This window comes from Martes martes (genome assembly GCF_963455335.1).
Source record: "Martes martes genome assembly, chromosome: 13".
In the NCBI taxonomy this organism is placed as follows: domain Eukaryota; kingdom Metazoa; phylum Chordata; class Mammalia; order Carnivora; family Mustelidae; genus Martes; species Martes martes.
This window is the reverse complement of record NC_137901.1, coordinates 26,972,368-26,989,903: the sequence shown is the minus strand read 5'-3', so window position 1 is coordinate 26,989,903 and position 17,536 is coordinate 26,972,368. Positions and strand designations below refer to the sequence as shown.

At 54.2% G+C, this 17,536-nt stretch overlaps 1 protein-coding gene across 2 annotated transcripts in view; it reads right to left on the bottom strand.

The window, feature by feature from the left end:
* Positions 1-2,146: 2,146 nt before the first annotated feature.
* ST8SIA5 (ST8 alpha-N-acetyl-neuraminide alpha-2,8-sialyltransferase 5) overlaps positions 2,147-17,536 on the bottom strand; it is a gene marked incomplete at its 5' end in the record, with an annotated part of 50,997 nt that continues 35,607 nt past the window's right edge. For both annotated transcript variants that reach the window (XM_080821418.1, XM_080821419.1), the window contains 5 exons: positions 2,147-4,018; positions 5,169-5,261; positions 6,055-6,167; positions 9,785-9,929; positions 13,520-13,606. In XM_080821418.1, coding sequence (XP_080677544.1) covers positions 3,550-4,018; positions 5,169-5,261; positions 6,055-6,167; positions 9,785-9,929; positions 13,520-13,606 — 907 coding nt within the window. In that variant the 3' untranslated portion in view covers positions 2,147-3,549. The remainder of the gene's footprint in view (positions 4,019-5,168; positions 5,262-6,054; positions 6,168-9,784; positions 9,930-13,519; positions 13,607-17,536) is intronic.

Sequence of the window (17,536 nt, the reverse complement as noted above, 5' to 3'; positions counted from 1 at the left end):
CAGACGTGCCAGCTCCCAGCACAGCTCCTGAGTAGAGGGTGGGCTCTTGGGCCCCGGGAGGGCAGGGGCTAGGACGGGATCGCTGGTCCCCGGCACCGAGGGCAATGTCCCGGCACAAAGTGAGTGCTCTGTAATTCCTCCTTGAAGGCCTGGCTGAAACCAGCCCTGTGCTCTCCCTCACCTGGCAGGCGGTGTGTCCCAGCCCCCTACCCCACTGGGCGGAGGGGAGGACCCGCAGGCTCTCTGCTCTCTCCAGCGGCAGGTGATTAGTGGGCAAAGTTGCCTCAGCAGCACTGTGAAGCCTCAAAGGCTGCCTCTGACCTTGAGCCACCTTCCGTTCTGCTTGGCTAAGCACTGAGTCATTTACTTGTTTTTGCTGCCTTTCAACCCCGGAGCAGTGGGTTGAGCACAAAGAAGACATGACGGCTGTTTTATTTGTGGGGAATCGATTTCCCTTAAATAAGAATTTAACTGGTAGTCTGCACTGCGCCATGGGATGGTGTCGGGGCTGCAAGGAACACGGTGGGGGTTTCCTGAGTCAATGCCCAGGAAACAGTGAGCCTTTGGAAACAATGTTTTCCCCACAAACATGGACTGCAGGAGAACCAGCTTGGCCTGGAAGTCAGGACACTGGGTGAGTCCCACCTGAGGCACTGGCTGGCCATGGGGCCTTGGGCAAGTCACTCAACATGCTGTCACTTACTGGGTACTCTTTCGGGCAGCTCTCCTCACCTATAAGATGCCGAGATGAGCTCACCTCCCTCCAGTGCCCAGATGGCACCCATTGGACCATGGGCGGCTGAGTGCTGCCAAGGTGCATGGCGGTGGGGGACATCTCCAAGCAGAGATGACCTCCTGGACCCATGACAGCCTCCCAGAGCATTTGTCCCCAGAGCAGGGCCCAGTACTGCCCTGTAGTGGCACCTCCACCAGGATCCCTCTTGTTCCAGCCCTTGCGGCCGAGAAGTGGCTAAGACAGAGGTTGGGGCACAGGCGCTCCTCACCGGTCCCATGGGAGTCTTCTTACCTAAAGGGGTCTTGTGACCACAGGAGATAATTGCAAAGAAAGTGCTCCATGCTGGGTCTGACAAAGAATGGGAGCACACTACATGTTAGCTATTATAACAGTAAATACTACTTGGGGCTCAGATCCCTATATCAGGAATAGCTCCAAAAAAAAAAAGCAAATGAGAGGTTGTAAAGACCCTAGCGATCTTTCCCCAGGCTCTCGTTGCAGAGATGAGGAAAGAGATCTGTGGGGAGAGAAGAGACTTGCCCTAGGACCCACATACAGAAATGAGACTGTGATTCCCCTGTGGGGTAGATCATGGCATTCCATCCCCAGCTCCTACAAGGGCCCTGCTGGGGCAGACGCCAACCTGTGGCACCCTCAGGCAGTGGGAACCCTGATGCCTGATTTGCCACAGCCCCTGCACCCAACACGGCCGTCCCTGGAATAGAAGTGTTAGCCAGGGGGCTCTGTCCAGAGCAAGCATTCAGTAGAGCCCCAGACACAATTTGACCCAGGCCATGTTCCCATTCTAGGGCTGTTTCGTTAAATGGGACAAAATGGTCTTTAGGAGCCTCACAGTCCTGACACGCCACGGTCTCAAGAGCTGGGCTCCATTAACCACAAACACGAGGCTGGAAAGCTCAGCCAACTGGAACCTTCCCCAGAAGTACCTTCCTTGGGAGGAACAGGCAGAGCCCAAGCAAGCCTAGCCACCCACTGCCCTTGCATGGTTTTTCCCAGCTTATGGTGCACTAGGGTCTATGTTGTCCTGTTGGCTGCTTCCCTGCTCTACAGACAAGCAGCGTGAGGACTGCCCAAGTCAGGACCAGGGCTCACAACGAAGGCAGAAGGTCCCATCTAAAACAGTGTTGTGCATGGAGTGTGCACTCCATAACCACCCACCAAATGAAACAGAAGTGGTTTTGTCAAGGAAGGAGCCCTGGACCGGGAGCCTGGAGCTGAGCCCGCGTTTGCCCCTGTCTCCCACTGGCAGGACCTGCTGCTTTGCCTATAAAAGATGGTCACTGGATGGCAGGTCCCCCTCCCTGCTGAGACCTCTCAGCTCCCTGCCCTCCTCGGGGCACCTAGCAGGCTGGGCTGGGGTCTGTGTACGGTCTGCCCGCCATCCCTAGAAGAAAGCGACTCTGCCTTTATTCGTCACCCTGTCTTCCCAAGCCCACCCCCTCACCCAAGCAGAATAGGCTTCTGGAAAAAGGAGGGAGGGGAGAATGGGAGAAAGGGGCCTGAAGTCCCTCCAGAACTAACATTGCATGAGTCCACGAAGCTAGGTCCTAAAGCAAGTCACCAGGGGTGTCTCTTAGGTGGGACCACACTGATGGCGGAAACACCATGGGGAAAGCAAAGGGAATGAACTTCACAAGTGAAATGCCATGTTAACCTCTTTCGGCCCAGGCCCAGTTGACCTCCCAAAGCACAGGCTCTGTGGGTCCATGTGTGCGAAGGCCAGGCTGTGTGATGTGGAAGTCCTGCCTTCCCCGCGGGACCCTCAGTGATGCTGGTGTTGGAGGCCATGACGCACTTCCATCTGCAAAGCTCATCGGTTCCATCTCTGTGCTTTCCAGCCTGGAGCCTACAGTTCCAGGCCAGGAGCACAACGTAGCAGGATTCCACAGAATTCCGGAGCAGAAAGAGGAAGGAATCTTATAAATAACTCCTGGTTGAAACAGAGCTGAAAATAAGGAGACAGGAGAGGAAGCAGATTGTGAAGCACGGGTTGAGTCAATACCATTGGTTTGAAAACCTTCGTGCAAATGGCTGGTCCTTCTCATGGGAAGATCGCACGCAGGATGGGACCGGGAGGGGCCGAGACTGTGTGTGCGCCTGAGGACGTGTGTGAAAGAGCGCGGCTCCCAGCTCATGGTGTCGCAGCAGAGATGCTAAGACATGGGGCTTGCGTTAGATCTCACGGTGTTGCTTGAGGGACTCCGATCCGTTGGAGTGACTGTGGTTACGATGCTGGATCTCCCTGTGCCACTCTATCTTCACAGGAAGGTCTGGCTGCTGGGTTGATCTGTAAGTTCTGAGATTCTAGATAGCAGTTCGCGGCTGAGGCTGTAGGATAAAACCCTGGAAGCCAAAAGTCTGAGTTAAATCTTGATGGTCCTCCCATGTCCAGTCTCCCTCGTTTCAGTCCTGGGGGGCCTTCCTTTAGCTGCGACAAGGCCACTGCTGTGTGTGCTCTCCTGAATGCTAAAATTGAGTGCAAATGTGCTTTATTCACTTGCAATCCCCCAGGCCCCCCATCTCAGGGTGTGGCTTGGCAGCATGCTCCCCGTGGGCAGGGTGGGGACACGGTCCCCCCGGCCGAGGCCAGGGAGCTTAGCACGCAGCCAGCTCTGCCCCATGGGGGGAACCCCCAGCCCTGCCTCCGGGCCCACACCACCCACGCAGGAAGTCGAGCGCCGGAGGTAGTGACCGCCTGACCGCCAGGCGCCCCCCATAGCACCCGGCACGGAAGGGAAAGGAGGTGCGCGCTTCTGCTCGCCGGGTGGCCGGCCGGCCGACCCGCGCTGCCCTCAGCAGCAGGTGCAGGTGCCCGTGTGCACGCGCAGGATGCCTCGGCTGTGCAGGTGCAGGAAGTTGAAGATCTCGGAGGGCATGGCGTGGAAGCCGGGGCGGGGCTTGACGTTGTCATAGTAGTGGTGGGTGATGTAGAGGCCTGAGGGGTTCATGGGGAAGGCCCAAAAGCCGAACAGGTGCACCTCCTCGCAGAGCTCGAGGGCGGCCGTGGCCAGGATGAGGCCGGTGCTGATGCGCTTGGCGCGCACCCCCAGGCTGAGCCAGTAGCGCGACACGTTGACCAGGTACTGCGGATGGAAGTAGTACACGGCCTGCGGCGACTCAAAGTCGTCCAGCACGTACTTGACGCGGATGGACACGTCGGTGTTGCGCGTGTTGTAGAAGGCGGGCAGCAGCACCGACGCGTTCTCGTACACCTGCAGCACCCGGTAGAAGGGCCGCCGCCACTTCTCCAGCTTGTGGAACCTGGGCGGGGCCAGAGCAAGAGGGTCGGCAGCCCACTCCCCAGGCCGTGCCCCCCGGAGGCCTCGCTGCCCCCACCCGGCACCCCGGGACCTCTTTGGAGGACGCAGGGGACTCAAGTCCACTCTGCTGTTCCCTATCATTTCCTTCACCCCCGAAGATGAATGCCCTGCCTTTCTCGGGCGGCTATTTTTCTGTAAGTGGACCCAGAGGGACAACAGCGTGGGGACAGCTGTGCTTCACCCCCAGGGATGAGGGCGTCCCAGGGTGGCCTCGGTGGGGAAGGAGTGAGGAAGTGGAGGCTAATCCTGGAGTCCTCTGGCCATTTGCCTGTACTTTCTTTCCCAAGGTCCCCAATGAAATATAGGGAAAAAGGCTGCCTGCCACCTCCTTCCCTCCTCCCCCAAAGCCCCTCCCTCACCTCCTTCTTCACATTAAAGCGTCCTCCCGCGGGCTCATCTCCCTCCTCTCTGGTGCTCCCTCATGTTGCTGACTGTAAGTGACCTCGGGCATCTGACCTGATTTACCAGCTCCCCATCTTCTGGTCTCTGGCTGTCTCCCTTCTTGCTCCTAGCCTGACCTGGAAGGTGGGACTGTGTCCCTGCTGGAGTTTTAACCCCTTAACCCCCTTCCCCCAGGCCTCCCACACAGACAGAGCCCAGGAGGGGCATTCGGTGGGGGCTGAGATCTTTGCCTGAGGCTTCTCCCCAGAGCTGCCTGGACACACCAGCTTAGGAAGCTTCTTGCCCCCATCACACACTGGAAAGCTTTACAGCCCTTCTAGGTGAAGACGGTGTGGACCGGTGCTGTCAGGGGGAAATATAATATAGGTCACATATGGAATTTTCAATGTTCTAAGGATCACATTTAAATAAGCAGAAAGACATGGGTGAATTAATTTTTTGTCATATCCTATTGAATGCTTGCAATGTTTTCTTTAACTCGATAGACCCAAAATACTACTATTTCAACATGTAATCAATATAAACAATTGAGGAACTGTGGCCCATCATCTTTTGCATGGTAAGCCTTTGGAATCAGGTGTGTGTCTCCTGCTACAGACAGCACCTGTCCATCTGGATGTCACATGTCCAGTGGTCATGGCTCATGGCTACTCTACTGGGCAGCAGCAATCTGGAGGAGGCTCACTGACCTCTCTGTGATGATGCTGGGGTTCACAGTGACTACGTCCGTCTTCACGCCCACATCCATGGTGTACTTCTCTGAGATGGGGGGTAGGTTGCACCTGCAGAAGACACAAGGCAGCCTGGCTGTGCACGCTCACTCATTCCTTCCAGAGGGAGCCAGAGCGTGGGCAGTGCGAGGGCATGGGGAAGGCAAGATGGTGCTCTCACGGGCAGAGCAGTGCCCAGGCAGCCAGCGGGCTGGAATCTTGGTAGCCTGTGCATAGAGGGGCAAGTTCAACTCCTTCCCCCTCCCACCCCAAATGGCACAGTGATTATGGATCCCTGACCCGTGAGACCCCACTAGAGCCTCAACCCCAATCCCTTTGCTTAAAGCTTTATTTTCAACCCAACTTCTTGATCCCGAAGTGAGGATCACCAGAGAGATGAGGGGGCTCTAGCTAAGGAAGGAGAAAATACAAGGACCAGTCTCCAGCTTAAAGCCAGAGCAAAGCCAGCACTGGTGTCAGCCACAAGGCTGCACGGGTTCCAAGCACTGCTTCTGAAAGAGTAGAACTCAGCCGAGGAGGTGGCCGTCCAGATGGCCTCTCCAGCAGATCTGCCCAGCTCCCAGGAGTGTTCAGTGTCCTCACACCTGCCATGCTCTTCAGGAGCCTCCTATTCCGCAGATATGGAGACTGAGGCCCTGAGTTTCAGCCACTGGCCCTGAGCGACAGGGCTGGAGAAGGCAGAGTATAAAGGTGTGCAGGGGTGGGGAGCGGGGACTGATCAGCTGAAGGACAGCATGAGGGCACGGGGCTGGGGCGCCAGTAGAGGGAAGAGCAGGCAGTGGGAAGAGCAGGCAGTGGGAGCACCAAGCGGGTAGCAGGTGCAGAGCCAGGGTGATTCTCTTACCGGAAGACAAAGTCGGCGCTGTTGATCTCCCTCCCACAGCGGCTGTTCTTCAGGATCCCTCCATTGCCCACCACTGCGCACTTCTTAAACTGGGACCGATAATAGGGCATGTCCTGGGGGAGACGGGTGCACAGCTGTCAGAGGCGACGCCCTGCCTACCTTATCCCACTGCCCTCACCCCTGTACCCACGGCCGCGTGCCCAGCCAGCCTGGCAGGGACTATGGGGGGAAAGTGGTTATCGCACTTTGCAGATGAGAAGAGAGGTCAGGAGACCTGTTCCCAGGCCCCCCGGCAATTACGAATAAGCTGGAAGAGAAGCCAGGTCTCTACTGCCTTTTCAACCAGCCCTGGAATACCTCAGGTTTCCCGAAAGAAAGTACAGGTGATGGCCAGCCCTGCTTGCTTTTGGTTTTCCCGATGTTTGGAAGTTCATCTTCTGTAGGACTTCCCGGATGCATATTTTATTGGTTTATGCAGATGTGCTGGGGGATGACAGCAGCAGAGACAGGGACAGGGCCCTAAACCTGACCCTCACCCCTTTCAGCTCAGGGCCAGGTATACAGGGAGGACGCAAGCCTGGGACACAAAGAGACTGGGACAGATGCTGGGACTTGGCAGCAGCAGGGAGTAGAGACCAAGGCTGAGGAAGCAAGGCCACCACTGGGGAGCAGGAAGGGCCTAAAACACCTCGAAGCTCGGCAGAGAAAGGGCTCTGAGTGCAGGAGAGCCTGGGTCTCACCCTGAGTGACAGTGGCACTCTCAGGAGCCCTGGGAGTGACCATCTCACAGCACTTTGACCTTGTCATGCCCTGACTGCTGGGGTTACTTTGGTCTGGGCTCTGGCTGCCCACAAAGGCTCCATGGACACGCCCTCCAGGGACCACAGACAAGTTGGCAGGAAAAAGCAAACGTTGGCTGGCCTGACAGTAAAGTGTCCTTGTCTGCCATGTCCCTGCTCTAGGTCATAACCCCCTCCTGGGCAACCGGAGGCAGACGGAGCCCAGCAGCCACACGCATGGCACAGACAGAAGCACAGAGCCAGAGTCAAGGGTAGGGCGACCAAACACCCCAGCTTGCCCACAACCGGGGAGCTTTGCATGCAATATAGGAATTTGCTTGGGTCAAACCAGGAAAGTCTGGGGCCGGCCAGGATTGGGTGCCTGAGGCAAAAGCCCCAAGTTCAGTCCTGGTTTTGCCCCAGCATGAGACGAAGGAACCATGGACAAGTGTTCTGAGTTTTCAGCAACTCAGATTTTCCATCTGAAAATTCGGATAATAACATGCGAGTGTTATGCTTTTCTATGCGTTAGTGTAGAGCAGAGTGTCTCAACTTGGCGCTTGTTGACATTTGGGGCCAGATCATTCCTCATTATGGGGGACTGACCTGGGAGCTGCAGAACATTTAGCAGCATCCCTGGCTTCTCCCCACTAGAGGTCAAGGGTATCTCCCCATTGTGACAACTAAACTGTCTCCAAACACGGCCAAGGGTCCCCCACGGTTAAAAACTACTGGTGTAAATGAAAAGCCTGCCCAGGGCGGTGCTTGACCCAGAGGTCTCTCTGCATGGGGACCAGGATCCTATTACTGTCAAGAGGCCCCAAAGCTCCCCCCTGCCCAGGAGCCTGCAGAGCAGCTCCCCTCCTAGCACACTCACAGCTGGCCAGCCCTGAACGACAGCAGCCTACCGGCACGTTGGGCTTCCGGTGGGGCCCGCTGCCAGGTGGGGTCATGGAAAATCACACCACAGTGGACCAGGAAGGAGTCTAGGTCTGCAGGAGAGGCTGCATCCGTCTGTGGGAAGCTTTCCCTCCAGGCCCATTTTCCCTGGAGGGACGGGCCCAGAAGCCAAGAGGGGGAACAAGGGTATCTCAGAGCCAGTGGGGAAAACTGCACTGTTTGACTTCTACCAGGGAAAGGAAAAAACCAAAGTTATCTTTGGAGAGATAGAGACCTTTATGTTCTCTGTCAGTGCTTCCCAAACTTCTGTACATCAAAAACAACCTGGAGTACTTTCTGAAAATAGAAATTCCTGGGCTCCATCCCAGAACCATGGAATCAGAATCCCCAGGGCGGGGGTAGGAGCCCGAGAAGCTGTATTTTATACAAACCCAAAGAAAGACTTACCCTGAGGCAATACTTCTAGATCACAGGCTCTGAATCGGGGAGGGAGGGGGGCTCATTATGGCTGGTGGGCCACGTCAGACCGGCCTGTTTCTGTATACCCTGCAAGCTAAGTGTGGATTTTATCTTTGTAAGTGGTTGGGGGCAAAAATCAAAACAAGAAGATCTGGGACATGTAAAAATTAGATGAAGTTCCCATTTCAGTGCCTAATAGGAGCTAGAGCGTTCCGGGAGCCCAGCCATGCTCGTTGCCTTATGAAGGTCTGTGGGGGCTTTGTGCTGCTGCCATAAAGGAGAACAGCGGTGACAGAGAACATATGGCCTGCAAAGCTTAAAATGTTTACTCTCTGGCCCTTTCCAGAGAACGTTTGGCAGCCCTGCTCTAATTCCCCGGGACTCAGCAGTCCAAACCCATGGCCCTCCGTGGACCTGTATGTCATAACTGAACTGGGTGTCACCCACTGGCACCACCCGCAGGAGAAGCAAATCCACCTGCTGTCCCCCGCCTCCTGTCCCGGGCCTTACAAGACCCACCTCGTAAAGGTGGCTTGTATCCATCGTCCTCCAGCGCTGTGATGGGGGAGAGTCTGTGTGACACGTCCCCTCCTCCAAGTCCCCCACCACCGCTGCCCCCAAAGGCCCAATGTTATCTGTGCCCCCTGTGCAAGCAGCAGCACCAGGGAGCCGTGGCTGTGGTTTCATGAGCCCTCCTGTGGAAGCAGGGCAGCCCAGACCCTCGGATTCCATCTGGAAAGACCTGAACATGCCCCCATTAAGCACGTCTACACTCTGGACCCACTAAGTCCTGCTCTGGACCCAGCCCTCTCCAGGAGGTGCTTATGTACACATCCAGCGAAATCTTCCTCCTCTTCAGAGGGTAACCATCAGCATGAACTGAAAATGCAGGTTACAGGGCCCCTGCTCGGAGAGTCTGAGGCCCGGGTCAGGCCCCAACAGAGTGCATATGTCGAGCCTTCAGTGACACATTCCGTTCATGCAGGGGGATCACTTACCCTGGGATCCACCCCACCCCCCCAGCTGACCAGGGAGTCACTGTCCTAGCTTTGAAGAACAGCCTACGTCCAGATTTCTTTTATGGAAAGGAGAACAATTAACATCTACCTTGTTTAAGTGAGATTTTCTGCCACACCTATTCCTAGCCCAGACTCCATTGTTATGGACAGGAAGACTGAGACCTTGGAAGACATCATAAGTGTCCAAGGTCAGCCAACGTGAGATCAATCTTTCTCGCTTTGCTTTCTACTGGTCTGTGATCTCTTGGGCACACAACCTTTGCATGAACATTTTTGCTCCGACACCTGTCTCTCGTGGGGGATGAATGCTTAATCACCCTCCCAGATAGCTTCAGGCTGTCCTCGGCAAGCAAGGCAATAACCAAAGTTTGACAAGCACTCTCCTGCCTGAGTCACTCAAAGAGTAGCCAGTTGGGATTCACGGTGCTCGGATGGTCTACCAAGTCCACTAGAGCCAGGACGGTGGGTGCGGAGGGTCCAGCAGACGGATGCCACACCCCATGGGCAGAGCCACATAGGGCCCCATGGGGTCGCCCATTTGCCCCGCCCAGGCGGCCCTGCCCAAAGCGGCACCTTGGGAAACATGCGGAAGATCTCCTGGTTGATGTGGTAGATGCCACTGGTGTCCACTTCGTACTTGAGCTTTGTCCCCAGGGGTGTGTTCTTCTGGGTGGTGAAGAGGAAGGAGGGCGCGTTGCAGCACCTGGACAGAGTGGACCTGCCAGGCAGGAGACAGAGCGGGAGAGACAGGTGACACGGGGCAGAGCCAAGCCTCTGGAAAACGGGGAGTCATGGAACTGAGGCCCCTCAAGATGGCCAGGAAGCCCCCACCCACACCGCACTCACCCCCCCTCCCCACACTTCTGCTCACACTGTTCCCCTGCCTTCGACACGCCTCCCAATGCCTGGGCCTTTCCTCCTCTCCTCACGCTGGCCTTGTTCCCTGAGAGCTCCCGGCTGCCCACCCCACTGACCTCTCCGGCCTCCGAAGACCTGGAGCACAGACCGGACGCCACCCCCTTCACCACCCACAGTCTCTCTCCCCACCTGAACCACGGCCCCTTGATGGCGGGGGCCCTGCCAGTGGTCCCTGCCTGGTGTTAGTCACACGAGTGTGGAAAGCCAGCTGCTGGCCAGCCCTGGGCTGAGTCACGCCTCACTCGGGCGCTCATCAAGGTCCACCGGGCATCCTGCTACTCGTTGGAAATGCTGTTTCTCCAGCCTTGTTGGAAATCTGGGGGTACCAAGCTCATCCTCGGGTCCTGGGCCCCGATCAGACTGTAAACAAGGCATTTACCCCCTCTCATGGGGGCAAAAACCCAAGACAAAATGATCAATTTCAATCATTTAGGAAGTGTCTTAGGAAGGGGGGTGCGGTCAGACAGAGGGCTGGTGGGCTGGTGCTTCCACTTCCTGTGGAAAGAGGAGTCTGACTGACTTCCAAAACAGGTTCTCAGGAGTTCACTGTTTCTAAAAATAAATAATAAATAAATAAAATAAATAAAAGCCCCCTGGCTTTCACTCCCCCCCAAAAAAACCACTCAAACACAAGCTACAGAAGGGGTAAAGCTCAGATGACGCAAGCAGGTGTCACAAAACTAAAAAATAAAAAATAAAGGCTCCTAGGGAGAAGGTGGCTGCTGAGGCCGGCCTGGGAGCCTGCCTGGCCAGAGAGGGTGGAGTCATCTATCATCCCTCCGGCTGCAGCCAGTGCTCCCCCTGGTCACTCCTTCTCCAAGGCCTGGTGAGGGGTCCAGTCCTGGGCCCTGCCCTCCCCTGCCCTGGGGGCCCAAAGCCCTCCCCACTGGTTGCCCAAGGGCTAGACCTTACGGAGCAGGCCAGCTGCTGCTCTCTCACGTGGGGCTTTGAACCCACAAGGCTCCATTTCCTCCGGAAGCAGCAGTGAGGTGCCATGTCCACACTGGCCTCCTCCCCCCAGCACTAGCTCCAGGTACGGTCCCATGCAGCACCTAGGTGGCCCCAGGAGGGATGGGACACCTTCCCCAAGGAGCCGGGATGATGACCACCAACAATGTTTGAGGAGGAGCTTTCTGGAAGCTTCCCCTCAAGGTCTGGGATGGAAACATGGGGTTGCCACCCTGCTGTCAAGAGGCTTGGGTTCTAGTTTCTGCTCTGCTCCCACCAGCAGTGGGGCCCGGGGCAGGGGTCTTCCCCAGACTGGACCTCAGCTTCCTTGTCTATAGAATACAGCCTTGCGGGGCGCCTGGGTGACTTAGTCATTAAGCGTCTGTCTTTGGCTCAGTTCATGATCCCAGGGTCCTGGGATCGAGCCCTGCATTGGGTTCCCTGCTCAGTGGGGAATCTGCTTCTCCCTCTCCCACTCCTCCTGCTTGTGTTCCCTCTCTCTCTGTATCTTTCTCTGTCAAATAATAAATAAAATCTTAAAAAAAAAAAAAGAAAAAGAATTCAGCTTTGGCCCTTCCGCCTCTGACCCTCTGTAATTCTGTGACTGTAGGTTACCAAAACCAGGAAGGTTATAAAATTACTTTTTATGACTTTTTCTCTTGCAAGGATTTCACTGGGGAGCTCAGCTGGCTGCTGGTCACAGAGAGAAGTCTTTCCTGTGCAGTGTTGAGTTTCAGAATGTGACTAAGGCCTCCCAGACTAGAGGCCAGATGCCTGGCCAGGCGGAGGCCATGGGTCAGTATTTAGCTTTGCTGGTCCAGAAACTCAGTCTTGTCAGCCTGCTGGAGAGTACTTCAATGGGGGGGAACAAGGGGGAGACTGACCCCCATTAACCAAGCTCACAAGTAACTGATATATAAACCAGAAGGCCAATGCATCTATTTGTAGGCAGTAGGGTAGGGGAAGGCCTCAGTTACAGGACCCCTCTCCTACAACTGGAAAGCTCATGTCTATCTACTAGCACACCCCTCCCACACCTCGCATTTCACTGTGCTAGACTCTTACAAGTCTAAGTTAAGAATCTCATCATGGGTCAATGAGCTTGTGATAAGAGCAAAGGGAGGCAATCCACCTGTCTAGAAGTTTTTCCATTTAGAGCCTAGCAAGGCTGATGTCCTCTCCCTTCCCCACACCTGAAACTACTTCCCCACGCCCACTCTCAGAAGAGTGTGGGCTCCCCTGGAGCCTCTCCCCAGGATCCTGCTGGCTGATCCCTGCTGAAGGGATCCTTGTTTTTCTCCTGTCAATCATCTTCCTGTTTCTTCATTATTTCCTTAGACATACAGATCCCACCAAGGAGTCTTCTGTGCCGTGCTCAGCTCTCAACCCAGAAGACACCCTTTCACATCTTCCTGACCTCCTCTAGGCAGGGCGTTGATAAGCTGCCTGGCCAGTGCTGTGCCCACCATGACACCCCTTGCTAAGTGGCAGATTTGGGGGGGCACCTACCACACAGGTCTTGGACCCATTCCCTCCTCCCAGCACTGGGCTCAAGTTCACGTTTGAATTTTATGATGGGAGGCGGTGGGGGGAAGGAAGAGGTCAGTGCAAACTCCTACACGGCCTCGGACAGGAACCCACAGTCTCATTGAGACCTCTGGGGTGTGGCTGCCGGCATCTGCTCTTCAGGGATTACCAAGTTAAACATCTACATTTCTAAAAACGTGCCACTTAAAACTACAACTCGGTCTCTAGACAGGGCCTGGAACAGCGGCAAACTGGACAAATGACTTCTAAGGAAAGACAGAATGCTGAGTGTCATTTGCTTCTCGAAGCTTCCCGGGTAGGTGGGCCTCGAGCCCATGGCTCCTGGGTACGTGGGAACTACCACCTGACTTGCCCGCAACCGGTTCCTGCCCACATTCCTCAGCTCCCCCCAATTCCATTCCATGAGCTCTGTCTGCACCGAAACAATACCGTGAGCTCCCAGAAGGTCAGCAAAGGAGAGAACCCTACAGTTCCCATCGATCAAAAGGAATTTGTGGGCATCAGCCAGCAGCTTAGCTCCCACAGAGAGGAGAACCTTAAGCTAGGGCTCTCACCTCTCTGGGAGCTGATAATCTATTGCTTTGGGTTAGAAAAGAGACGAATCTGCAGCAGGCCTCGGGCCGAGGAGCCCAGCATGGCTCCGTGATGGGCTGTCGGGAGACAACAGCTCCGAGGCTGCCGTGGGGCCCAAGGGTCGTCATGTGGGGGACAGCAGCCAGCAAGGTGTCCACCTCAGCCTGGGCACAGAGTCAGAACCTCCCCATGACCCAGATCCCAAAGCCCAGCCGGGGCCAGCTCTGGGGAAGATGAGCCCGGGGTGGGGCCCTGCGGGACGGGGTGGCAGAAGAGCAGCCCCCGCGGAAGGGTTGGGAAGGGCAGACAAATCACAGATACTTGAACTGGTTGGCTTCCGAGATATTCATCGCCCATCTGCACATCTGCAGGCTCTTCCATCTGTCGAACAGCTCCGATTGCTTCACCCTTGGGGAGTGGAGGACAGAAAAGCACAAGTAAGGGCCAGGCTGGACAGAGTGTCGGCATTCCCAAGCCTTCCTTCCTGCTCCCCAGGTGCCAAATCCTGGTGTGGACCTTTACATGAGCTGTGTTTTCTTATTTGGGGTGTGCTGGGCGCCCCAGCATCTGGGGCCCTGCTCATCCCTAGACAGAGCCGACTGCTCTCCCGCAAGCCTGCTGGCCACCTGCAAACCAGCCGATCCCGAGCCAGCAGCCTCAACATCAACTTCGTCCATGGAGCCGCCAGTCTTAGGGAAACTCAGGAATGCTACAAATTACAGACAAAATCCCCTGTTTGTCTGCCCATGTGCTATCTTGGGGGAGAATCTGAAGTTTTCATTGGCTGCCCGAAGAGCTCTTTGATTCACAAAACAGGGCAAATACTCACTTCGGTGTAAGGTAAAAACCAGGCTCATTCTGCAGAGCTGGGTCCCCTGTGTTTAGCTGGAGGGGAAACAGTTGCTCCCCAACAGGGCAAGCCTCCCCCACAGATGCAATGCACACATAACTGGTGTGGAGAAGGGTGACTGCAGGAGAGTCATATAGGAGAGTGGCCAAGTGCATGGATTTCGGAGCCAGAAGAGGAGCTGGGCCCCAGACCAAGTTCAGATACCTCCTAACTAGGGGACCTCAGACAGGTAATTGACCTCTCAGAGCTTCGTCTCTATAATGAGCCTAATAATAGATTATCACTCACAGTCCCAGATTTGTTAAGATTATTAAATAAAGTGATGCAATAAAGGGCTAGGCATGGGAAGTGTGCACAGCTTACCTGAGACAGGTAAGCTATTTTTATGATCAAACAGCACCACCCTGATGGTGCTCACTCACCATCCCCTGGACTTTCCCCTTTTGTAAAACCCATAACCTGTTCCTTCCCACTCTTGATCTTTCCCACAAGAAAGTAAATACTGCAGGGGCAGGGGGTGGTGCCCAAGTTCACCCCCATAAATCCAGTGGTAAGGCACATGGCTGATGTGTGGGACATAGGCACTGAGCATATCAATAAATTAGTGAATGAAGCCATAAGTCTGAGTTCAAATAGAGTCTATAATTATTGGTTGAACTCCTCTATATGGCAGGAACTGGGGCTAGAGCAGAGAACAAAACAGCTCCCTGTTCCCACGGACTTTAAATATTAGAAAGGAGGCAAATGGAAAACAGGTATGTATGCACATGACAACAAGAGCACAAAAGACAAAAGCGGGACTGTGTCAGACTAAAAAGCTTCTGTACAGCAAAGGACCACAGCAGAGCGAAAAGTCAACATAAAGAACGGGAGAAAGTATTTGCAGACCGTGTATCTGATGTGGTGTTAAAATCCAAAATAGATAAGGAGCTCCTACAACTCAATAACAGAAAACCAAATAAACCGATTTTAAGATGGGCAGAATACTTTAACAGACATTTTTCCAAAGAAGACATCCAGACGGCCAAGAGGCACATGAGAAGGCGCTCAACATCACTCATCATCAGGGAAAGGCAAAACGAAAGCGCAACGAGGCATCCCCTCACACCTGTTAGGATGGCTAACAGCGAGAAAACAAAAAAAGATCGCCAGCGCTGGCGGGGATGTGGAGAAAAGGGAAGCCTGGGACAGTGTTGGTGGGAACGCATACCGGTACAACCAGCACGGGAGGCAGCATGGAGGTTCCCCCCAAAATTAAAAATAGAGCTACCATATGACCCATCAGCTCTGCATCTGTGTCTATATCCACAGGACTTGTCGTCAGGATGGGAAAGACCTCAGTACGCTCCCGTGTTCACAGTGGGATTACTCGGTAGTAAGCAGGGAATAGAAACCAGCTGAAGGTCCCCCAATGGGTAAAGAGAACGTGTTATAAACACACAACAGAATACTCTTCAGCCTTTCACGGGCAGGAAATCTGCTACAGGTGACAAGCTGGACGAATGCAGTGGACCTCGTGCCGCGTGCAATAAGGCAGTCACGGAACGATGTACATAGCATGAGTCCGCCCATGGAGCATCTATGCGGTCAATCTCTGAGAAACAGGGAGTAGAATGGTGGTTGCTGGAGGCTTTGGGAAGGAGAAAGGGTGAGCTGCCTGCCGCTCCACAGGTCTAGAGCTTCAGGATGATGAGGTGAACAAGGGCTAGAAATCTGCTGTACCACTTAGTGCGACATTTAACAATACCGGATTATACGGTTAAGAATGGGTTCAAGGGGAAAATCTCAGCTCAAGGGTTCTTACCCCAACTGAGAGAAAGAAAACAGATAATAATGCCATGTCCAGGAGAGGCGAGGGCTATGAAGAAAAATGAAGCAAGGTAAAGGAACCAAAAAGTGACCATTTCAGAAGGGTTGGACAGGGAGGGCTTCCCTGAAGAGGAGAACTTGGCACAAAGAACTGAAACGGTTAGGAGGGAGCCATGCAAACATCTGGGGAAGGAGCAGTCCAGGTGAAGAGAAAAGAGACTACAAGTGCACTGTGGCAGGATCTTAGTTGGCTGCTTTAAGGAGCTGGAAGGAATCCCTCCTTCTTCCAGGCTGATGCTTTCTTTCTGGCTTTCACAAATCTCTCACTGCAGCCCGCCCCTCTCAGGCTAATGTGACATCGGAAGAGAGGCATTACACGGCCCACCCCTGCCTCCCCCACGGCTTCCCTCCCCTGCTTTCCACAACCCACAGGTCCCTAGAGCAGCACCCGACATGGCCAATGCCTCAGACACCACGTGGAAACACAGTCCTTGCAGGACTGCGGGCCGGGGTCCCAGGTCCAAGTCTTACCAGCATCTGGGTCCCATTCTCTGTGCCTCCAATACCTGTCGCACACTGGACCAAGGCTGGGGCCCAAACTCCCAACCTTGAATCCTGGCTCCATCCCCAACTTGCAGTGTGGCCTTGGACAAGTCATTGAATCTCTCTGAGACTTGGGTGCTTTATCTGTACAACCAATATAACAACCTCAGTCCTGCTAATCTCCAGGGTTGTCATAAAGATCAAATGAGATAATACGCATAAGAATATTTTATAAATTGCTTTGCAAATGTAGAGATTTGCCTTTCCTTTAAAAACTAAGGGTTGATCCCAGGCTCTGATCTCCTTTCTCTGCAGACACCACTAAAATTCCAGAAGAGGAACAAAAATGTTATACAGACCTACCAGATGAATAGATTGATGGGGACAGGGGAGTTCAGAGGAAGAGAGATCTTGCCAAGTGTGTGAAAAGAGGAGGGGGACATATGGAGGGGTGACATGGCCCAGAGACAGTGTCCAACCCCACGGAACATTTTTAAAGACAGTGGAGGGTGAGGACAGGGCACGGTGCTGGAAATGAGCGTCAGTTGTAAGTCTGTATCCAGAACCTTCAAACCACAGCAGCCAAATAGTCAGTGTCCGGCAGAGGGAGGGGAAGAACTGAATCAGACTGCCAGTTCCTACCAAAAAACAAAAACAAAACAAATTATCATTCCCAGTGAAAAGATCTGGACATCATAACAGCAAAAAGAGTAGCGTCTCCAACAAGGACTCTTGAGGAAGTCCCGCTCTTCAGCTTTTTGTTGTTCTAAATTTCAATATGAATCAGATGAGCAAGGGTCCCCTGGTCAACCGGCAGGAACCAGATGAAGAGAAACCATCAGTTAAAATATCCAAAGAGAAAGAGGGTGGAGGAACAAAATACAACTTTAAAAGAGTCTACTTAGTGTCTCTAGAGAGCCTAGAAGACACGACACCCTTAAAGATAGGAATAGATTGCTCTGAGGACAAAGAAGGAGCTCTAGGGTAGGGATGAGTTTGCTCAAAGAGCTGGAAAATGAAGTCAAGGACTTTTCTCAGAAAGTGGAAACAATGGGCAGAGACAGAAGAGAGGACATCAGACAGGGAATGCTACATGGGCGATCCAGAAAGTCAGGGGTGCGACTCTTAGAAGGACT